The 24,863-nt window shown below is 37.9% G+C and overlaps 1 protein-coding gene across 2 annotated transcripts in view; it reads right to left on the bottom strand.

The window, feature by feature from the left end:
- The window catches only part of CHCHD3 (coiled-coil-helix-coiled-coil-helix domain containing 3), a 153,745-nt gene that overhangs the window by 124,282 nt on the left and 4,600 nt on the right, over positions 1-24,863 (bottom strand). For both annotated transcript variants that reach the window (XM_026091178.1, XM_026091179.1), the window contains exon 3: positions 330-414. In XM_026091178.1, coding sequence (XP_025946963.1) covers positions 330-414 — 85 coding nt within the window. The remainder of the gene's footprint in view (positions 1-329; positions 415-24,863) is intronic.

Raw genomic sequence — 24,863 nt, 5'->3', positions numbered from 1 at the left:
TTTCTATCTCTACACAGCAAAGTGATTTTTTGGACTCAAGAGAAATCAACTAAGATTCAGCTTAAAAGATTACAAAAAAAGTCAAGCTCGTAAGGTCAAAAGGGATTTAGATCAAAATTTTATGTCAGCTCTTACAAGGGAATTTTAGTTAATTTGTTGTTTTAACATGTATTTAATAGCAGTATTCGCAATATAACAGAAAGGTCTCGCTTCCCTTTTCTTCCTGGGGCACACAATTCAACTGCTTATAATAAGCAGATAAATAACAGTAATAAAAGTATCAAATACATTTGTGTTTTAAATACTGTTACTAACAAATACAAACAAACCTTCTCTTTTGAGCTTCAGAGTCTCTCCTGGCTTGTTCTAGCGCCAATTCTTCAGCTATTCTTTTCTTTAGTTCTTCATCATTAACTACAATTAAAAGAAAATTAAATGAAATTTTAACAGAACACAATATGTTTCTAATTACAGAAAAAAATGCATAATACCGCGTTTTTTTTTTTTCTATAAAGCAGTTGAGTACCTTCTTGTGGTTTAAGCACCTTTCAAATTTTGATATACATTAGAAAGCTTTCAAAAATTACTCCTATTAAATAATTTTTCATTTAATAGACTCTTTCAAAAATTAAAACCCACACAGTATATATTAAATTAAATACATCCTTCATTTAATAAACATGCCTTTAACAATGAAAATCTGGAGGAAACCTGGCACCTAAATAATGAAGTCTCAAACTTCTTATTCATATGGAATCAGTGGAAACATGTTCTCATATATTGCTTTAAGTATTTTCATATGCATATTTTAGTCCCCACAACAGAGCATTTACAACATTCTAGATATCAATACTTTTAGTTTCTATTGCTTAGAGAAAGCTTTTGCCTTAAACTTCTCCTAATTTCATTTGAGCAAGCAGACGTGGAAAGAGTATTTTTCTTCACTGAGACTACTTCAAATGAGTTAGCTGAAAGTCTGGTTAGGAACTGAGAAAGGAGGGAAGCAAAGAAATTCTCTTCTAAACTATGAATAAGCTTTTCAATAAGAAAATCATGAGATTTGCTAATTCTACAAGTTTGAAAGACATCAATGAGTGTCAAAAGTCATTTAATARGATTTTCAAACACAGAAAAAAGGTTCGTTCCCAGCTCATTTTGATATTCAGGTGGTTAGTCATGCAACCTGCTTACACGCTGATACTGTCCAATATTAAGTAATTCTCTGCATCTATAGGCAACTGGGTATTTTTGAAAAATCTGACTCAGGGAGATGAGAAATAGTTTGCTATCACTTCCTTTGAAGCATGTTTTATTGCTACAACTTCTATTAAGGACTTCCAGAAGAAACCACACTAAAAGGTTGTTTCAGTCTAAAAAAAAAAGAGAGTTTTGCTTATTTCTAGTATGTAAGAGTACTACTTTCCATTCTGGAAAAACATATTAGCTTGGTAACCAGAAGTTACRCAACTTTGGTGGGACAGCTGTAACCTTACATGAAGTGTTGATTTGCAGCAGTCGGAAAGAATGAGTTTTGCTTTAGAAGGAAAAGAAAACAACTAAAGAGTACAGCTGCAGAATGAGATTAAAATCAAGTAATTACACCCAGGTTTCTTGCCAGTATAAATGGAAATCTAGATCCAGCTCTCTGGAGCCAAGGTGTATCCGTACGAGCCGAGCTGGACCTCTATAACTCGGTGGTATTCCAGGACTCCAGTGCAGACAGAGGGATACCTTCCTTATTCATTTAAAGCAGCTGGCYCAAGCATCTCTCACAAATTCCACTATATGGAACTATGGAGCTAAAAGACGCATAATCTAACTCCAAAATCATTAACGCCTACCACTTGAGCAGAACATGGATGTTAAATGCAGGTACGTGAACCAACCTGCTCCTCTGCGCTCAGAAGCGGTAACAAAAACACGTGCTTAGGTAACTGAAAGACAGAGAACTAGGTTTTCAGGCAACATAAGAGAAGAAGCAATTGCAAGACAACAAGCAATTAAAAAAAACAGTCACCTCAGACCTCCCATTTGCATTAAGTATTTATACATAGAGATAGCATTAAACAACTGTTAGTAGCCAGACACTTGTGGAGGTCCTGGGGCAGGACAGGAGAGGCCGTCAGCCTCCTTTCTCATAGCAAACATACTTAAAGTATTCGCCCAGAAAGTGGGACATCTGGAATTCAGATCCTCCTTGGACAGAAGGGTTTGAGTCCATGTATCTCATATGCCAGCAAAGTGCTCTAATCACCAAGCTATCACCTAATTTAAGTGGAGATGACCTCTTTTTTTTTTTTTTCTTTTTTTTTTTTTTCTTTTTTTTTTTGGATAAACCATTACACTAAAGAAAAAGAGACTCAGACGGTGCCTAGCGATTAGGGCACAAAACTGGCACAGAGTCTCCAATTCCAGTACCTGCTTTGTGGACCCATTTATGCCTTTGACATTAGGCAGCCACTGGATTCTAAAGAGAAAAAAAAACCAAAAAGACGCGCTATTAAAATGCAAGTGTCAAAACAGCCACGTGTTTCAGGGATATCACGTTTGCGCATTCCCACACAAACCTCAGAGAGCCGCACTAAACTGCCTCCAAAAAAAGAGGAGAGTTTAGCAAAACAGGAGCCTGTTTATATACTGCAGCACACACTCTCCCCCCACACCTCCGTGAACATCACAAGCCAAAAGGAAAGCGGTTAAGGTTCTGCCATTTGTACCCTTAGAAATGATGAAGCTGTCATAAAACCAACGGATTTATTTCAGATCACAGCCACCTTCCTCACAGAACAATCTGAAAAGCCACGATCAAATGTTGCTTACTGCAATTCCATTCAACCCAGATACTTCAATATTTCATATCCTTTTAATGCTGTGCTTGAGAATACACAAAGTGTTGCCTAAGTAGAAGTACGCTGTTCACCAGCATTTATATCATGAAGTTGATTGTTCTTGCGTGCAAAAATGAGTAAAAGTAATCTAACAGACCATAGAACGGTCCTTTAAGACGTAATAAGATAAAATTCGGGCATCAGCCAATAAAGACATAGCACATTTGACCTTAGCAATCAATTAGGTTACACATTGATCAACCCAATACTAATAGGGAATAAAAGCGGAGCTATAGATCATCCAATAGAATTATTGTAGGATATAATTGGGTAGCTCCCAAATGAGAAATTTATGATGTTTCAGTAAAAACTGCAGTTCTACAAGCATGGGGGAATTGTTCTAGGAGAAGAGGCATTTAAAGAAAAGTTAATTTATCAGAAAAATTAGAATTGTTTCTAGGCAAAAAGCAATAAAATCTCTCTGTGACAGCAATCTCAAGGCAGACTATATGACATTAAAAACAGACACCTAACAAAAGCTATTAGAGAATGTTAGAATATGGTAGGCACAGGACTATCCAAATAAGCAGGATCTGGAAACAGTAAGTATACAGCAGTTGCCAAAAATTATTTACCCACCTCCATCCCCCTCACTATTTTAAGTTCTTCAGGATCCCAAAATCAGTGTGAATCTCATCATAAGTGCATTTCAGAGCATACAAACTTGGGAGATTTTTAGGCAACTATTATTTAGGAAGGCTACACTCGCATCCCAGGGCTTTAGTACGCTCCCTCTAAAAGGGCAGAAAGCGAATGCAACTTTACTGTTTCCCGAGCGCGAACGACCTAATGTACAGTTCACATCACAAGGCAATTTAGATGGATGGTCAGTAATGGGAGCTCGACTGAAAAAGCCACAGTGCAATAACCAGAAATAACTCTTCTCTGTTCTCTTAGCATGTGAAGTGCAGATCCTGATAGGTGTCTGATAAGCGTTATTCTCCTCGGGATAATGGAAACGGAGGACCGCCAGCAGCACTGCCAACGGGCTCATTACCACGCTCAGATCTAGGGCTGGATCTAGCAGCGGGGGCACAGCGATCAGAGTGACCAAACCGCTCCATGTAACAGCGCTGCTGACACACCAAAGAAAAAAAACAGGCTCTTGTTAGACCAAGCATCGACTGTCAATGGACAAGAAGATTTTGCCATTTTGATAGCCTCTGGAATGAAGTAGCCTGGTCCTTATATTTGCCCACTCCCTTTGGGAAGGTTTGAAAGATATAGTCATTTATGTCTAGTATTACAGTGCAAATGCATCACGCATTTCCTCCCCTTCATGCACAGAATAAATTAAGAAAAATACAGGTAAGTTAACCAAATTGTATTTAATCCAATCAGACAGTCTAGAAAACATTTGTTTGTACTTGAAGGACAAGATAATATACACATTCAGTTCAGTTAGCCGGGGAGGGGGGCTTCTTTCACCTTTAAAACAAAGCGTTAGAGCACAGCAGAAAGAGGACAAAAAAGGCAAAGATGAGACGAGAAGAAGAAACCATAAGTTATATCCACTATACATTGATTGGCCAAAATCTACGCCCATACTCAATGGAAGGATGAGAGGCAGCTTCCAAAATAATAATAATAATAATAATGCAGCTGCAGAACAGTTACTCAACTTTGCTATCAAACCATTTCAGTCAACCTTACGTCTTTCAGATGGGCGCACAGACAAAGGGAGCGAACGGGTCTGAGGGMGCCTTGCAGTGTAATAGGTTTCGCTTTTGAAAATGCAAATCAGATTGGTAGTTATGAAAGCGTAACAGTATTCTCTGCTTTGCCTTATTTCAATGCTTTTCCATTGATCTTTTCCCATACAAAGACAAAACATTCCAARATTTTTATTCATCCGATACTCTTTTGTAAAACTGAAAGGAGACCTACTCTTCCATCTTTTTATAAAAAGACCACAAGTCCTAGGAAGATGGCTTTGGGGAGCACTCTCACGGATACAGCCTTCACCTGGACTATAGAAAACAGCAAGAAGCATTGGTTTCGGTAACAATAAAAAACACACTGCACAAAGCCATTTGTTTAACCCTTAGTATTGATTCTCCACTTGTGCTTCAAAATCAGATGATTGAGAAAACATACACTTGATGACTTTCCCAGGGTCCAAAAGGCTTTGAATAATTACGAGGACAAATCGATGAGGACCAAGGAGCTAAGGGTACTGAAGAGCTTACATACCCTCCTGACTGTTACGGAGGTTTCAGACACATATAATACGCATTTTATCTTGGACCAGTGAATAGCCATCCACTAGCACTTATCAGGGCCAAGATAATAGTCTCATAAGATGACAATTCTTGAGAAGTAAATAGCAACCTTATCTCCTAGGTCCACTCTGAGCCCTAATAAAGGATTAGGAAAAAGCTTTTAATAATTAATATCAATAGCAAAGAAAAGTACCAGTCAGTATTTCCTTTAATTTTTCCATTCATGTGGTTAAACGTATGCCATATTTATCATTTTACACAACCACTGTGCTATTCCCCTTTTGCCATAGAGATTTAAAATTTTATTTATTTATATATATAATCTCCTACATTGTATTCTTCACATTACCTTGCATACCCAAGTACAGCAAACACTTGCCCCATATTCTGGTAAAGCTGCTTATTCATCTCCACTCATTGCAGTTCTTACTGCGAATAGCCAACCTTCTCACTACAAGTTGATGAGTAAGGATATATGCAACTCGGTGACTTTCCGTAAGATCTTCCTCCATTTTTTCCTGCCCTTGCTGTCCACGCTAGTCACAACATCTAAATGCACAACATTTTCTCTCACTCTGAAGCAGCTGCTTTATGGAAAAAACATTTGGCATGACACTAAAATTATAGCAAAAAGGCAGCACCCAAAGCTGCAAACAMCACACATTAGGCAAAAATTAATGAAATAGCCTTTAGCCTGCACAGCTAGGAATCTATTAGTCCTGCAACTTCAAAAATTTCATTAATGGAAAGCACATTTATTATCAGGTATCTTAACTAAAACCTCTTGAAAGGGCAGGTGCATTAAGTTATTAATGAAAAGACACTTACGCTTGATATAATCAAGCATGTTTTAGAAAATACTTATTTAGCAAAACAATATTCAGAGAGTGAATTTACAAGAAAGGAAAATAAACCAGTTCTACTCTTCCTTTTTATTCCATTTTGCTAGCAACCATGAACTAGATGGCCTTCAAAGAGCAAATTCTTGAAGGCCAGAACAATACAAACATCCTCCAGGAATAAGGGGATAAACATTTGCTGTTACAAAAAATACCTCCATACACATAAAATGCACAATCCCTCTAGACAACCTGTTGCAAAGCTTGACTGTCCTCTTGGTGAATTATTTTTTTCCTTAAAACAAGTCAGAAGCCCTCTTGTTCCAGTTTATGCCTACTATCTCTCATCCTCCTACTACACACCACCATGAAGAGCCTGGCTCCATCTTCTCAATAACTTCCTTGTAGGTACTGGAAGGCTACAAGTAGGTGCCCTTGAAGCCATCTCTTCTCCAGGCTGAACCAGCCCAGCTCCCTCCACCTTCCTTCATAGGTTTCAGACCACCACTCTGATGCTCTAGGTGGTTAGCAGAGGTGGGAACTCAGCTCTTATACACTACTAATCTAGACACTAGGTTCTCCAACTGGTACGCTTTAGAGTTAGCTGAACTGCAAAACTTCAGCAAGTATTGTGGTAAAGATAAGCCCAAACTACAACACACAGACTAATGAAGGAGCTTCCAAACAGTCTGACCACCAACAGTCACAGCGCACCTCCACTCAAGGAGCTCAGCAGTACATTCGAGGCTGTACTAGTTACTTCCGCCCTGAAATAAACAGGCACAATGAAGGAAGACCCATGCCATTATAGTTAAGTATATAACTTGGATGCAATTCAGATGATGAAAGTAGGAGTAAGAAATACTTAAAAAACCAGAAAGCCTTATTTCCATAGGAAACAAATCATTTAAACAGAGCTAGAAAAAACACATACGACAATTTTCAAATTAGTACATTCCTGAGTGCATCAGCAAGATAGCGGGTGAAGAACAAGCTGCATATGGGATTCAGTTCATCTTTCACATAGAAACTCACTGGAGGCTGTTAAGAAAAGCATGTAGTTATAAAATGAGCGGTAAATTATAGCCATGAATTAGAAACAGGCTAAGACAAAACGGAGAACAGAAAGCACAAGTAAAGGGAACGTGGAACAGAGACATTGTAAAACCTGCACATGAATAGCCTAAATAATTTTATCAAGGCTGGACAAGATTGTGGAAAACTTTAAAAGGGAGAGATTAAGGCCAAGCAAGCCGAACAGCACAATGGTATACAAATTCAGTTTTGAAAAATGAACAGTCACATACACTGGAAAGCATAATGCGATTTTAGCATACATTTTACTTGGTTTTTATATCAACCATAACTATATTTAAGGCCTCAGTATCAAGGAAGCAGAAGGAAAACTTGTTTAATGGCCAACCAGTGGGGAGGGGGGGCAGGCTTGGAGGGGCAGCAGACTGTAAAGAGAAGGTTCAGCAGAAGTCTAGAATATACAAAGAATGCAAAAGGAAGAATGGAAAAAACAGATATAAGATGACAGAGTTGCACCCCTCTTTGAGCACAGTGTTTTACCAGTCTTTCCATTTCAGGAAGGCACAGCAGTTAAAACCAAGGGCGCGTTTCTCTCAAGACCTATTTCAGCTCAGCCAATAGTTATGGGCTTAACACAATAATTACTCTGAAAAAATTCTAACCCATTTCATGCAATAGCTGATGTTAACATCTTTCTTTTTAAGGCCAAAAGGACACATCATAATTTAATCTTTGAAACAAAGTATAGAAAACACGAGTTTTTTGATCAGGAGCACTAACAAAGACTAGTTTCTCACAGATTTGTGTCACCTTTCTCTGCACCCCCCCCATACACGTTAAGACAAGTTGACCTCTCCTGCCCCTGTGACATTATCTTCCTTCTGTACTTCCACTCCCCCGGTCTCCACCATACCCTCAGCTCTCTCCTACCTCCTGACTAGGTTTGGCAGCAGGCAGCACGTGTTATAGTTGCTTTCGTGGTACATGTGCCAATCTGTCAGCCATGACACGTGTTGGGTGGTAAACTGATAGGCAAAACAGCCTAGGCAGCCAAAGCCCTTTCTACCCAAGGGCACTTGTTTTACCGTCTCTTTTCTACTCAGCCCTTGACTTCTTCCAAAAACGTACAGAAACTTAAATGCCTCGAGTCTTTGAATGCCCCTTTGTCAGATCTGGCTGAACTTGATTAATAAATGCAGAAGTTATCAGAAGGCAACTGATGAACGTATGGCATGATCACACGATCCTTCCTCCTTCAGGAAAGCAGATGGAAATAATGAAGAAAACCCTGAAATGGCTCAACGCAGAGAAGAGACAAGGTACAGAAAATAATAACACAGGCTTCTCTTCACCCTTCCATAACGCAGTGTTACAGAGGCACACAAATGAAGCTGATAAGGCAACATTTAAAAGACTTTTTTGCGATAACTGAAATGAACAATGGACAACACATTGGCAAAAACTTTCTTCAAGCTGTTGAATACAAAAGCAAGTAAAAAAAAATCAAACGGTGGGGAGAGGGGAAGCACAGAACGCCCACAGTTAGGCTGTACAATATGCGAAACGGGTTTGGGGAACCCAGCTCCAATGTATGTACCAACYACTGCCAGACTCGGGAAGATTTCTTTTTCACTGGGAAAACTATTCCACAATTAGATACTGCAGAATTTCTTGTATTCGCTTCTGAGCATCTCGTATCGAAGACAGGATGTCAGGCCATTCAAACCATCGATCTGACCCAACAAGGCAGTTCTCCTGTCCGTATGCACACTAAGTACTAGCATTAACCATCCAGCTTAGCATAATGCACCTCAGGGCTATCTTCAGACCCATCATCTGTCTCAGCAGCTGGCAGGGCAAATGCAGCTTTGTAGACATTAACATTAATGAAGACGTCAGAAGGAAAATTCCTAACTGCACACTAACAATCATAAATATTGAATCAGAAAAACAAAGTATCACAAACAGGTTGGTGACCTGGAACGTTCACAGCATCAAGCTAAGGGCTCGTGATATACATTATAGCTCTTCCACAATTAAACTACTTTTCCCTCTGCATTTCAATTTAAGGCACATAATACGCAAATATTCAAATATGCAAATACCCTCAATTTATTCTTTGCCACTCAATAACACTCCAATTTGGACCATATCTAAATTCCACACATCACAAAAAACAAACATCAGTGGTAGCTATTTAAGTTAAACAGCATAGAAAAAAATATTAAATCCACAACTTATACAGCCAACTGTATAAATGACATGCACTCAAGTAGCATACTATTAATTTCCACTCAACTGGAAAAAATATATATATATACACACACACACACACACACTATTTCTTATTCAATTAAATGACTAGAAAATATTATCATCTTTCCTGCATTCTCAAAGTGGTTCTCATGGAAACAAGGTTTTTCTCACCCCAAAATAGGTTCCTTGAGGTCAAGGTTAAAGTGCACTGGTAAGTCAACGCAAAAAAGCTCCATCTACACCTAGTCCTGCTCCATGCTGTCTGTGGCTAAACAGAAGCTTCAGCTTGTCAGGGCTGTCAGTCAGATACCTCTCGTGAGCGTAAAATTTACTGGCAGAATTTTGTATGTTTGTTTGTTTTAGGTATCAGCAACACTGTCAATTCTTATCCTGGACTCCTAAAAACAAGCTTCTTAAAGAAAGCCATATAAACAGTCATTGCACCCAAACAAAAACAGTAAGACTACTAGTTTAAAAACCAAACCATATGATTTGATCGTCTATTAAAGCCCCAGCAAATACATTGAGCGTGCGTAAATTTGGGGGTACCAGAAATACCAATGACATCATTACACACATTCTTCCAACTTTTTTTTTCCCCCTCCTCAAGAGCCTGAATTTGCTGGTAACAATGTAAAAGAGAAAGCAAGCAAGCGTGAGCAAGTACACTAGCAATGGCTAGTGTATAAGCAGTATTCCCTTCCTATATAGTTATTTTAAAAAATTTAAGTGGTTTTCAAACAATATTCTACCCAGCCTATAACATTCTCTGTTGTCCAAATTAACCTTACACTCAATGTAAAATTCATCAACCACCCCCTCATGCCACCAGAACTACAGCTCTGGAAGTAAGTTATTTGCCTCAAAGACCAAAGGATATGTTTCTCTTTGAGCAAAAAAGGAAGCCCTAGGAGGGTCTTGGGAAGCTTCATGGTACGTGCACACGAGAGAGATTTGTTTCTGATATTGATGTGGAAAGTTAGCCAGAATAGTTGCTTTCATGGGTGACCTTATTCCACATTTCCCAATTGTATTTATTATAAGCCACAGATCAGGGTTTGGTCACCACTTGAAAAAAATAATAATAATAATTTAAAGAATAGCATTCTTAAGCACACATTTTATTTTCAGACTCATACAAGTTTAACTATCAACACATGCAGCAACTCTTCCATTTAAATTCAGAATTGCAGCCACTTTTATCAACCATAAATTCAATATAAAAGTCCGTCTCCACAGACAGAATTTTGTATTAACTGTTAAATGTTAGGAATGTGCGGCATTACTCCTGATAGCTCCTACCCTATCCTATCTTAGCAAGCTCCTAGGACAAATAAATACAAATAAATACAAAACCAATGTAATTAAAACTGTGCATAATTGAATATATTACAGATTATTTTCTGTTTCTATTACCTATTTTACAGTGTAGATGTGGGAACCAATCAATTAATATAAATTTAAGTTGGAAAAAACTAGATATAAAATAGCAAGTTGGTGGCATATTTGAACATTCTCTTTTCGATATCCATTATTGCCACTTTAGCAATAAACCCCAACAACGAATTAGCGCAGASTTAGCGGGGGGCCAGAAAAACAGGAGAAAGCTGGATTACACGTTTTTGCGTTGCATTTCCCTGAAACGGCTGCTATCTGCCTGTGCTTAACAGCCCTATTTAACAAAAGCAATTCATTTCMGAGATTCGCACCTTAGTGAGAAAAGCAGAGAAGAACCTTCATTACTTTTTAGCATGCCCGAGATTGTATATATCTATTTATTTGACTTTCTCTTAGTTTAGTGGAAAGCAATCAACAGAAAGAAACTTAGAAGACACGACATCCCAAGGCGAAACTTAGCATTAGTTCTTTCAAGCAATACACAGAGGAGAAATGGAGTGTAAGAGAACAAAGTGGTAGAAGTAAGGATACCCAAGAGGTCTGGGCAAAGATTTGTGCAGGACAAGGCCACCCTGCTGCACTGAAAGAGTCACCGACGGTCTAACATCAACTCTTCCATTACAAGATCCAGAGTATCGTATAATATTCTAATAATAATATTAGTTTCACATCTGCCCCAAAGCACACCAAGCTCTTGCCAGTTCAAGCTAAGCGCCGTAAGATCAGGCGGGGAGAGCTACGCTGGGGCTGCAATAAAGGTCATGGCAGAACCGATGGAAGTTCTCACAGCAAATTTAAAAACCTATTTTTGCACGATTCTGCAGTCTGCCTTAGCACTTATTCAAACAAAAGGTTACAGGGAAGTCGAGGCAGGATTGTGAACCCTCAAAAATGTGTCGGGGACATTTCTGATTAGAATTTTCTTCAATAAGTTTTGAACTATTTGCAAAGAATATGCACCCTTGACACAAGAAACCTATTGTCTTAGCTTAAGTTACCCACAAGATAGGTGACAGATACAGGGAAGTAGTGTAAGAGCAAAAACATGATATACAAACAATTTATTTTATTATCCATCATGTTTCTAGATAAGCCATTAATAACTGGATCGAGTTAAATGGGGCAGTTAACATAAAACATATCTAATTTTTATTTTCTATGCGTTCTAGGAATCCATGCTTTGCCAGTTACATCACTATGTGAAGCTTTATTACACCTTTTAAAATTGTTCCCAATTCCTTTACCAAGTTGTGAATCTTCTCAACTGAACCTTCTTAATAACCCATCCCCCTCAACCACCTTTGCAAAAAATATTCTGTGTGTATATATATAGTGTGTGTATGTATATATATTTTGGTTCAGCAAATATTTATCCATAACACAGTTTGCTTTCATGTTCTTCTAAAAAAATTGTGTAAATGGGAAGAAACACTTATCTTTACTAGACTATCATTGGCAGCATTCTCCTTACATTTAAATCAACAGTTGAGACTTGCTATTTTAGCTGCCTGTGCTATACACTGTAAAGCTTTTGTTGTTGAATGCAATGGATAAAAGCATGAGGATCCCATAATTCAACATTTAAAAATAATCACAGTGTAAATGATGATATGAAAGATTTATTGCTCTGCTTTCAAAAGGATTAAGCACACAGTTTTCTTTCAAGACCATTTAAGTTTTCCAGTTTCTGCTCTTCACAGTTCATAAATTTCTTGTAAAGCTACTTTATCCGACAGTATGGGGAACTTACTGGTATCCCTTTTATTTTCTTGGACCTTTGCAAAATTATTTAAGTCTGTATACAAAGAACAACAGGAAATCCAAAGGGATTCGGACCATTTTCAATGCAATAATTCAATATTTTCTGACATGCTTAGAATATATTTTAATGTAACAAAACTCAGTATCAAGCCCACAACTTTTGTTAACACACAAATAATAAACTAGATGATAAAAGTTTAAGCGTTATTGAAAATAGAGAATATGAAAGGAATTTTCACAAAAAAAATCTTATTATGGGACATGCCTCGTAAGAGTAATAAGATGCAATCAGGTACATTATATGGAAGATGTGATATTCAATTTCATTTGAATTTTTACTTGGGGAGGCTGGGGCAATGAAAGACCTAAATCAAAAAATTCTTCTGCCAAGGATATTTCAATAAACCTCTACTACTGCTTAGGGGACAGTGCACTAATCAAGTATTTCTACACATAATAGCTACGCAAAGAGGTTTATAAACCAAAAGATCTCTTTAATTTTACATTTAGAAGTCACCACTAATCGCAAAGACTTACAAATTGTTATTGCCCAGGCCAGCATTCCCCAATGAGACTCTCTGTACCATCAAGGCTACATAAATAGCAAAATTTGATGTTCAGTTCWTCTGCTACCATTATCTTTAAAGAGGATTCTCCAGCTGCGATTGCACACTATTAATGGCACAGGAAAAGTCAATTGTACCCAATTACAGCTCTGAATTACACTAGCTTTGGAAAGGAATAAGAAGATTTGCAAAGCTGCTCTTCATTCTGAACCAAGAACTCCTCTGTTGAGGACAGTCTCATATACCTTTCTGTTGGTGAAAATACCAGTTCAAAGTAGCTCTAGACATTGAATTTTATCATCAAATGTCCATATACCAGCTGTTCTTAAGGCAGGAGGTCCTGCTTTTACACAAGTGTAGTTCAAAGCTCAGAGAATGGGCATTGCTACCAAAAATAGGATAAGTGAAGACATATAAGCAGTAACTGAATGGGATGAGTTAGCATTAACAGGTACTGGGATAAAGAAAGATTAATGGCATTTTCTGTTATTGGACATCCAGTGCAAGTGATGGTACATATTTACAAGGAACTAAAACTCAAGTTTTTCAAATCAATGATCACAAGATATAAATTTATATTCACTTAATTTTTCAAGCTAAACTTGGGTTTTTTTGTATTCCATTCAAACTCATATATTGGTAACATTAAATAATCTTATCACAGCCTATAGCCGAGGCTGCCCTTCGCAGCAGACATGAAAAGATTCCAAAGAAAAGCAACCCGAATAATCAGTGAGGGGGGAAGAGGGGGGCYGAGGTAAATAAACACAATTAAAACATAATCAGAATCTGGTATTTGCTGGATGACACAGCTTCATCAGCATTCTGACATTCAACCCCTTCCCTATTGCTTATGCTGTTTCCAAAGCCAGCTATGTACTCAACGCCAAAGGAAATTCTCTCTGCTTCCTAAAATTAAAAACAAACAGTGTTTTCCTTTCCACGAGCAACTGAACTAACGATAACCTCGCTTCTCGTGGATTTAGGTTCTATTCCTCTTTTATAAAAAAATAACCCTATCTTCTCTCGTGTCTGCATAATATTTGAATCGGGAAAGAGAATTTTTTGGCTAGCTCCGAGCGATGCACATAGTGACTGCCCATCAGTGCCCTTGTACTGCCTGACGAGTAGCACAACGTGCTACAGGAGAGTTTTGCTTACTTGTCCAAGAGCAGGGCATAATTCACAGATCTTCCAGCTTCCTGAGGGGTCACATACTCAGTAATGCTGTAAAACCGTGGTTCCGAATGTCCATCCTTTATTGATATCACACACAGATACCAGCATCCATCACTGGCTTGCAGCTACTTCATTACTTAAAGCCACCTTTAACACATCAAATTTAAAAAGTCATCTTTGATTTTTGCTCAGGAATGGAGAAACTGCTAATTTGTCCCATCACACCTTACTCATTATGGCATACTCTTTTCCAGAGCCTTGGAATCCTCCAGGATTCCCCCAGCCCAACATCTCAACTCACATCAGCTACGGCTGCAGAAGCTCTGCAGATCTCCAAGGATCATCATCTCTGGACCTGTGCCTCCTCTCCAAATTCAACCCTATCATCAAACCCTCTTCCCTTTCTCTCCAGGAATGCTCTAATCTTTCCATAAAGAGTTTCACATAGGCAGAGACAGCAACAGTTACCATTACCCACCCAGCTGAGGAGACTGGCCCTTTCTGAAGGGAAGGGACTTTGTGTTATCTGCTTGATAACTTCAGAAGTTCTTGTGGGAAAGAGGAGGATAGAGACAAATTATATAAGAGGCCATGATGTATTCACACTGTGAAAAAAAACAAGCAGTGAAAGTGTGTCTTTACAGGTAAAGATTAATGAAAGAAAAAGTGTTTCACATAAAGATACCACTCATCATTACATCTGCTGATTCCATTACGATTTTTCACTTTTTGGAGTTGCACAGAAAGGTAAATCAATATACCAAACTTCCACTTTGTACTTTTAAAGCAATCTAACAACTTCTCACTAAATCTTACAGGGCACAAAATTTTTCCATTAGATTTTGATCATTCAGCAAAAAAGCATAACCACCTCCACATCAAGTCATGATTTTATTTGATGACGTGGGCTCTGAAACTGAGCAGAAAGTCCGAAAGCAACCACATCATTTAAAATTAGGTAAAAAGAGAAGCCTGCAATGATAAATGAATGGATCTTTAACAGCTGTTGCAGCTCTCTCAAATCTAATCTCCATTTTTTTCATTCAAGTTTTTAACAACAGACTGACACATGGATGTTTTGTATTAGTGTAGAGAAAACACTAATTCCAGGATTTGTTTATTTTGCTCAGATGCAAGCTACAGTACATTCAGTCTCATCACTGCTGACTAAATTAACAGGAAAAAGTTTAAACCCAAATCAAAAGTATAAGGGCCTTTAAACAATATTTGTCCTACGCTCCCGCAAATCAGAATTAATGATTTACACACTTACAAAGAGAAGTACGGAAGAATCTATAAGTACTTTCCCCTGTTTAAAGGGTAAGGTTTCCAGCTTCCTACATCCCACCTAGCAGCATGTTTATTCTAAAGAATAATCTGAAAGACAAGTTTTAGTAACAGAGTGACAGAATACTTACTTCATGTAAGATCAACGGTAAGGCACAAGAAGTCAGCCTGAAATGTATACATTAGCTACTTCTTCACGGGAACTTAGCTCGTGCATAGGAGGAAGGATTTGTTTCTGCTGAGGAAGGTGGCAGTGACTTACAAAGCATCATAAGTTGTCTTTCTCCAACTTCAGTTAAACTTGCTTTATATTTAACTGTCAGCAGACAATTACAGTATCGTCAGCTTTGAAATGTGGTAACTGAAGTATTTTCAGCCCAATATTTAGCATTGCATTACCACTTGTAATAATAGATGAAAATTGATTATAACCAACATGAAACTGAAAGTTATGACTGTTTTCATCATTCAGAGGTGATAAAAAAAGGATGGATGCTGAAAAGCAAATTAGATGTTTAAAATTCTTATAACCACAATAATCTAACACCTACATTTTTAATAACGGGTAATAAGATGTATTAAAAAAACAATTTTTCAAATGACTAGTTTCTAAATTGATTTCAACACTTACAATACTAAAAAGTCGTCAGTGGGGGAGGTGCTGCAAGCCTATAAATTGCTAGCAGTGAGAAAAACAAGATACTATAGACRGATGCACTGAGGAGCAGTATTGCTGAGAAAAGCAGGCCTAATTCCATTCTAGGAATAAATTGTCTCACATAGTCAACGTAGCACGTTCACCCAGCATGAAAGAGCAAATGCAAGAGCAAATAGCATCTCAAATACTAAAAAGCGAATGCAGGAATTTAATAAAAGGTGCGGGGGGGTGAGGGGGGGGGAAGCAGCTGAAAGGTCAGATTTAAAAATCCTAAGGAACAAAGTAGGCCAACTGGCAGCAAAGATGCTTACAGTTCATCCAGTAATATATGAGGTTCACTTTTTCTTCAAGGGAAACATTCTCTCTCCACTTATCAGGGATAACCGAGTCCTGTCACTTCAGTTTAACTCCTCCCTTCTCACAAAAAAGACAAAAACCCCACAAGTATCTTAGATGAACCATTCGTCTCAACTCTTGCTGTATAAAGCTCCTGATAACAGAGGAATGGATACCTTAGATGCCTTTCACAGGATAGGAGGAACTACTCTATCTCACCCCTGAGTATAAAGGGAGTCTAAAGGATTCACCTAAACTAGCTGCTTATTTTTGGATGACTAACAGTGGGTGAAGTGAAAGACAGCTAATGAAGCTAAAAAGGAAGAAAAAAAAAATCAGATAAACTGGTTTCACGAAGCATTCTCCGATGTACAAAACAAACCATGGGGGGCAAAGAGAAGACAGACTGTCCCTCCTCTACGTTTTAAATTTAGATTTTACTTGAGAAATTTATCTGATCGTGAGATCATTTAAAAAATCAAAGAGTTCAGTACATATGTAAACCAGTTCTGGGTGGGGGGAAAAAAATATCGTATCCATAGCTGAAAGTGATTACTTTTCCCCTGAGGTAGGAGAAAAGAAGTCTCTAAGTGGTTACCCCGTTTAACTAAAAAACAACTAGTGGAAAGCTTTCAAGAAGCAGCACTATATAGTATACTTAATCTGTCTGATCTGACAGGTGATGAAGAGTTTTAGTAACACCTGGTTGCAGCCTGCAGACGAAAGAATAAAGCAAAGCTTTTCTTTTCATCCTAATGCAATAAACCATACATCTAAAGTATTCTTTAATACTACGTTGAAGCTTCGCTAACCTGTACGTAAATTGTGCCTGAAAGAAAAGGAGCATTTACTGTTAAAACCACAAGGTTTCATTACTGCAGCTGGATAAACAGACCTCCAAGTAATATTATACCTAAAAAATGATGGTTTTAAATATTACAAAGAAATAAATGCACTTAGAATCTCCTCCCGCTTATCCTGACTGAAAATGATCTCCTACCAGCTCATGGGAGACTTGGTTTAGAAATATTTTGATACATTCTCCCTTTATACCAGTCCTCAGTTTATTTTCATTCTACTGACTGTTGTGGTCAGCGGAGAAATAACTTGGATAAAAATATATTTTACTACATATCAGAAGAGTGTGTTATACAAAAGAAGGAAGACTTCCCTGTATAGTGCTATCAAGTATAATACTGGTTAAAGCAAACAGTTCTAATAAACTTATCAAGTTTTAATTCATTACAATTACATATTTTTTTTACCTTTAAGAAAGGAAAACCATTCAAGCTGCTTCAAATGACTTTTATTCTAACAATCCTTTAAATTACCTCTCGTTTTATCTAGTCTTTTTGACCYACAATCCTAGCAAGGTCTCTGAAGACAGGAGGAATAGCAGGGTTTTGCTCTAGTGCCTAGACACAGCATGGACCACAGAAGACCAAGGCTGAACTTYCAGAGGAAACCTTAAATAGTTCTGGAGAACGTCTACTACTGACGCTCTCCAGTACATTTAACTCTCAATATGAACCGAGAACTTGAGCATGTGTGAACCGCGATTTTTCCAAGGCTTATAATCTGAACGTGCATAGGGGATTTTTAACAAGGATGGCAAAAATGTTTGTCCCAAAATGGCCATCTTCCTCTGTCAAACTCCGATTTCTAATAGATAGTGGAGCCGAACGAGCAAAAGAAAGAGGGAGGGAAAAGAAGTTGCCAGACTGATTTTTATTTAGTTCTATCATGGAAAAAATTATACTGTATTTTCCCCAAGTCTGCTTCATAACCATCTGATAAATTCTGGCCAAATATTCCAAAAGTTCAGCCTAAGGCTAGGCTCAGATTATGTATGGTTAAAGGTCTAAAATTTTGCCAGAATTTAACTAAAAAACAGTCATCCATCAGAACTAGTAAAATGCAATGGCACCAATCCCCGCACATAAATACGTGACAATTTAGTCCTTAAAACTCACTATTACATGCTGGTTTGCAGCGGGCTCCATGAACGGTACACAATCTCTTTTCTCTAGCTTAAGTTTTTTTTCCACGTTTTTAGATACAGTTTCACCAGCTTTCTGAACTACATTTATTGCAGTGCTAGAAGCTAAAATACAAGAATTGCACACCAGCCAGCATCAGTTGTTATTCAACATGATTTTCCCCTAAGTACTGGAAGATTGTGTTTTAGCATACACGAACCTTGTGCTCCCACATCAAAAAACAGGTAATTCTACCTTTAACTCCGAAGCCATTCCTAAGCAAATACTCTCTATAAGCTTGTTATACTAGCTACAACAAAAATTGTTTTATATCTGTGTACTGCACAACTATTCAGAAAGATTTTTTAGAGCAAACGTCTGCACTCGGTAAACCCTAATAGAGCACATGCAGCCTTAAGCAGAATAGCATGAAATTTAATTTTGACAAATCCACTTGAGACCAAAAAAAGCACACAGTATGTGGTACATAAGAATTACCTGTTTCAAAGAATCTATAGGAACAAAAATAGCATTTCTAAATGAATACCTGTTGAAAGATAAAATCAGCCTATCCAAAAAAAGCCACACACACAGGAAACTACTTGTAAAGAAAAAAATATATATATATAGGAAGCTGACTATCATAGCAAGGAACCTACCTCAGTCTAAGCCCCAGTTAGCTATGCTTATGCAGTGGACAGGAACTAACATTTTGAGTGCTCTTTCTTTAAACCTCACTTGGAATATCAAAAGTTTTCTATCAGTTGTAAAATGAGAGCCCCTAAATAAATCAGATGTCCACTTAATATTTGACAGTATTCATGGGATAAACCCGCTTTCCCTCCCTGATCTATATGTTAAGAAGCAAAGAAAAAAACGAAAACCCTCTGTCCTATGAGCTCTCAAAAATCCAGTTCGTCCATTAGCTGAATCCCTGAAAACCTCAAGTCTTTTCTTTAGTTCCTTTTACAACACTGAATAATGACAAATAAAGCAAGACCAGGAGAAAAGCAGGGAAGGGAATCAACTACTTCAACTCCAGCCTTAACTGCCTCCCCCCTCCCTTTTTTTYCCATGCAAAATAAACATGATCATTTCATTACAATAAGAAAGAAGAGACAGACACAAAGAAACGGAGAGAGACAGAGCGGGTGACCTCTTTTACATTCGGCTCATCCTTCCAAGTGCAGAATCAAACTTGAGCCAAATTCATATCATACCAAGCTTTGGGTTAACATTAACGCACATACCATTTGTTGGAGCATATTTAAGCGTATGTATTTCATGCGGTCCACTACTATACTGAAAGACAAATAAGGTTTTCCAGAGGGAATTTTTTAAAAAAATGAATTTACCAGTAAAACATGTTTTTTGTTAAAAAAAAGTGAATCTTTCCTTGAACAGTATGAAATAGTATTTCAGTATTTAAAAAAAAAAACACTATTCTTTGAAAGCTTGAGGATTGTTTCGTATTCTATAGAAAAGAAAAAAAACAAGCCACAAAAAAGAAAAAAAAATCAAACCACATTTTGGAGAATTACATAGTGGACTAAATGTACTTCAGAGATAAAACTACCAAAGTTAATGCCTGAAAATATAAGGACCACCACACTGAATACAGCAATTACAACRTCTTTGATGTTCAACAACAGCATTCAAAGAATTTTCACATAATACATATATGTATATATTAATCCGTGCTACGGTCACCTCAGTCCTGCCCTTCCCTAAATTGATGACATAATTTAAAGAGGTCTAAAATTCTGCAGCGTATCAGCTTCRATGTACTCCATCCTGCCCTCCTCCCGGCCCATCCGAACCATGCTTTGCAGAGCGTTCTTTCAAAAATACAGTTCAGCCTGCTTGAGCCATACCTGCAACCCTTCAGCTCCACCAGCTGCGTGTTCCTGCTTATTCCCTCGTGCTAATGCTGGCACTTCGACTACCACTGGTGAAGTTACTTAGGCAGTTGACACAGGAAGAAAAAAATATATATAAATGAAAGGTTGTTTGTTTGTTTGGTTTTTTTTGAACAAACATACAAGCAGGGTATGGAAGACAACCCAAACTAACCGCTTCAGGCAGCTAGGGAAACACATTCTAGCAATATAGTTCGACATAATTTGCAAAGCTGTTCCAAAAGCTAGTTGCCACCAAAAAAAGGAAGAGCGGCACTACTGCTCCTGCTCCCCTTGCACAGGCACTTCTCTGAATCCACAAGGTCCAATTAAGGGAGCTAAACTGGCACAAAAACTTTTCCTATAGGGTTAGTCTCTGGACACCAGTTCATTATAGGATCAGACAAGCACCAGTGTCAGAGTCAGGAAGTAGGCAGAAATATGTGGCCAGGACTAAATGAGACCGTTAGATCAGGTTGGTTGTAACATCAAACCCTAGCCTTAAATACATGACATTCGTGTGAGAAGCTCCAACACCTTTGCCATTCACTCTTGTTCTACCAGCGGGCATCTGTCTAAAAAAATCTATTGCTCCACAGGATATATCAGCAGCTGAAATGCAATTAAAGTGGACAGCCCCAAACTGCACTCTTGATGACATCTCAGAGACAGTATTTCAGTGAAGAATCAAAATACGACTTCTGTATTGGACAGATGTTGGGAATACAGTACAATAAATTACCCTGGGCATATCCTGGGCATATTTTTGCATTCCCACCTTAAATTTCTGTTCATACACCAAGACAGGCATTCATAAAGTTCTAGATACTCCTCTTATGCACTTGCATACCTTTTCCATAGTCAACAATCCAAGTCTTAAATTAAATACGGAGTTTTCCCACATCCTCTAATATTCTCATCACTTCTACTCAACCCGCCATTAATTATGCAATTTTTTTTTTTTTTTTTAGGACGAATAAGCCCTTTTACAGCCCCCATCTCCAATCACTATGAGCCAAAACAAAAACAGAAGTGCAAGTTACATTGTTTGGTAGTTTTGCTTCTAATTTTAGTACTATTTTACAAAGACATACTCAGCCACCTGAAAGTGTTCACAGAACGCCTCACATGTCACACAGAAAGTGAGAACTTTAATTTATGCAGCACTTATTTCGTCTCCCATGCATAATTCTATCTTCCCTATACTTTTGCAATCCAGTGACATGAATGTCAGGCTCCACTAAAGATTTGCTGTTACAATGACAGCATTAGAAGTTAGGCATCTTTAGCAGTCTAGTGAGTTACAAGACGTTTCACCTTTTGATAATAAAATACTTCCATCAATACTGAACCTTTCACCCAAAGAACATCAATATACATCACCGAAAATAAAGCTATTTCCAAGAAACTCAGTGACAACTAAGTGGCAACACAGCAAGCCACATGAGAGCAGGAGCGAGCACTGCAGCATCGCATGAGTAGGAATACCCAAGATGTCTTACTTGGATTTAGATCATGCCTTAAAAATACATATCCTGAGCAGGCTATCGCCTGGGTATCATAACCAATGACATTCTGATGAAGCCRCCCTTCCTCTACATGACACTGTACTACACCATATAACTACGGCCTTAGTTAAGGACACTAGGACCGATCTTACCCAGCTAAACTGCCAAATATTCTTTGGAATATATTCTTTGACAACTGCAAGATTAGAAGCTTCCAGGATTCTCAGATCAAAAGCCTATCACTGGCCTTCAATATTTCTCACAAATCTCTCTACACCTCTATGAAGAAAACCTTACTTTTTGTAGAGATCAGAGGGAAATCAAATCAAAATCACAAATAAACAATCCAAACAAACAATCCAATATTACTCTATAGGCTGCAAACCATGGTCCTCCAGGCTACCAGTGGTCCACAGACAGCTCAGCCTGTTGAATGGAAATCACTATTTGATTTATTTCACAGATGTTTTCAGTACCAATTAGGTTTAAAACTTCCGAATTAAAGAGCATCCAGAGATGAACCTAGATAAACAAGAAGATAAACATTACCAAATGGAAAAAGACAAATCTCTCCCAGCTGATGCTAGAGGAAGAAAGGTTGCAAATCCATGTTAGTGGCTAAAAGGAGCTCCCTGAGATTTACAGGTGCCTCACGGCAAGATAAACAGCAGGCAGTCAATGCAGCCACCAAAACATCTTGCTAAAGCTCTGTTTGTGCCTTTCTAGAGTCAATAGGAAGCTTGCTTGGATTTCCTTTATACAAAGCAACATTATGGAAATGTCAGTTTACTTCACCTTTCATTTCATACAGAGAAGGAGTGTTGTTACTACAAAAAGGTATAGAAAAGTAATTAATATGTTAAAGGGCACAGAACTAGGAGGATTTATTTGCAAAGGATTTTTGCTTAACTAGAATAAGTTTAGCAAAAAAAACAAAAAAAAAAACTTTATACTTCCAGATACTCATAAGAAGTGCAAACCCAAAACAATTCAAAGTTACAAGCTATGAAGCAAACCTCCCTGCAATGTATACCATGATATATTCTAGTTCTACTTTTCTCAGACAGCTATCTGACTCTCCATAAGTACCAGTATCATCAGTAGAAGTGCTTAGAAATACGCACTTGTATTAAAAACACACACACACACACACACACACTTCCTAAAAGCCTAAAGAGCAAAAGCAATGGCACTGGTAAATAATTTCTCGTCTACATTTGCTTGGGCTTCATTTTGCAGGAGATAAACCTAGGGGATCACAATGGTTCCTTCTCACATTGTAAGCATTAAGAATGCTTGACTGCACTTAAACTTATTTTTATAACCTACCTCCAAATCACAGAATCGCGGAATCATTCAGGTTGGAAGGAACCACAAGAGGTCATTTCGTCAAACTTCTTGCTCAAAGCAGAGCACTCTCCAAGAAGAATCGCACCATGATTTTCTCAGGGACCAAAGTGAGGCAGATARGCCTGTCCTCCCCGAATCATCCTTTTGACCTTTGTTGCAAATGGGTACAACATATTCCCTTCTTCACTCATCAGCGACTTCCCTGATATCTACAACCTTTCAAAGATGATAGGGACCAGCCTTACTATGACATTGGCCGGGTCTCTCAGCATGCTTGGTTGCAGCCCATCTGGTCCCATGGACTTGTTTGGGTCAAATTCTCTCAAGTAATCCTTGACTCAATCCTCACCCCCTCTTAGTAGTTCTTCTCCTCTGTGAACCCTGCCTCTACATACAGAGGTGTGGGAGACCTTGTTGATGAAGACCGAGACAAAGACATTTTGACATCCCTTCCAAGTCTCAACTCCAGGTGCAAGCTTGCCTTCCCTAACACCCTTCATACTCTGGTAAAATTTCTAAATTCCTCTTTTGTAATTTGTCCCTGCTTCCACCTCCTGTGTACCATATTTTTCCACTGGAGTTCCATCATGAGCTTCTTGTTTAGCCAAACCAGTTTCCCAATACAACTGCTTGTTTTGCTGAGTATTGGAGTGGACTGTTCTTGCATTTGGAAGAGGTTGTCCTTAAGGACTTGCCAGCCTTCCTGAGCTTATTCCTCAGAGACATGGACACCAAAWCAAAGCACACAATCAAAAGACATCATTCCACACAATGAACAAGGCCAAGTCATACGTTTCTCCAGTGGAAACATTCTATGTCTAACCCAATTTCTGAGGGGGCAGCAGCAATGCTCACCTTATCCACACACAGTACTTTGAGACATTTTTTTCATGGATATACTCTAGTAACAGTAACAGATAATACATAGTTAAAAATAAAAAGGGAATAATACTCTGAAAAAAAATCAGTGTAATCTGCTGCATGCAAAGGAAAAAAAATGGCTGTCGGAGATGCAGAGACTCCTGATAATTTAAGCCCTTGTTCTTCCTTTTTTTCTCTAATGGAATATTAGCTTTCCAGATATCCACTAAGCTAAAATGAATTAAACCATTCCCTTTGTCTGTTATGACTAAAGCCTTAGGTATAATACACACTCAGAAAAAGCACTCGTAGTCTGGCCAAATTACTTTTCATCAATATTGCTTTAGGAATTATAGATATACTTTAAAGATTTTACACTTGTTAAATATTTTAGTGCATTTAATATTACTGAAAAGTCAGAAAATGATCCAAGCAAGCTAGGATGTTTTAAGACACAGTATTTAGATGTCAGATTTCATTATAAGTGTAAGTAATTTCATTTTCCATCCCCAAACCAAAGTCAATAAATTCATCATATATTGGCAAACAACTAGATACACATTCTTTCAAGTAATGTAATCCATTATTCCTCAACCAAAAAAAGAWAGGGCTCTTTCTAAACAGCTTTAATGTTTTTCCCTCTGGACAATTTTTTTTTTTTTTTTTTAATTTCTGTAGAAAAGTACCACTCATCTAGAATATAGTAAGATATAAATGCAGGCTACCAAAATGTCAAGGTTTTAGCTGTCCAGCTGATAGTCCAAAGGCCAGAACCAGACTCCAATACAACACCACCCTTGGAAAACTCTCTTTTTAAGCAGTGAGGGATGCAGTTTGACAGA

Source organism: Apteryx rowi, unplaced genomic scaffold (assembly GCF_003343035.1).
Source record: "Apteryx rowi isolate R43461 unplaced genomic scaffold, aptRow1 scaffold_9, whole genome shotgun sequence".
Taxonomy (NCBI): domain Eukaryota; kingdom Metazoa; phylum Chordata; class Aves; order Apterygiformes; family Apterygidae; genus Apteryx; species Apteryx rowi.
The sequence above is the reverse complement of the archived record's forward strand: the minus strand, read 5'-3'. Positions and strand labels throughout refer to the sequence as shown.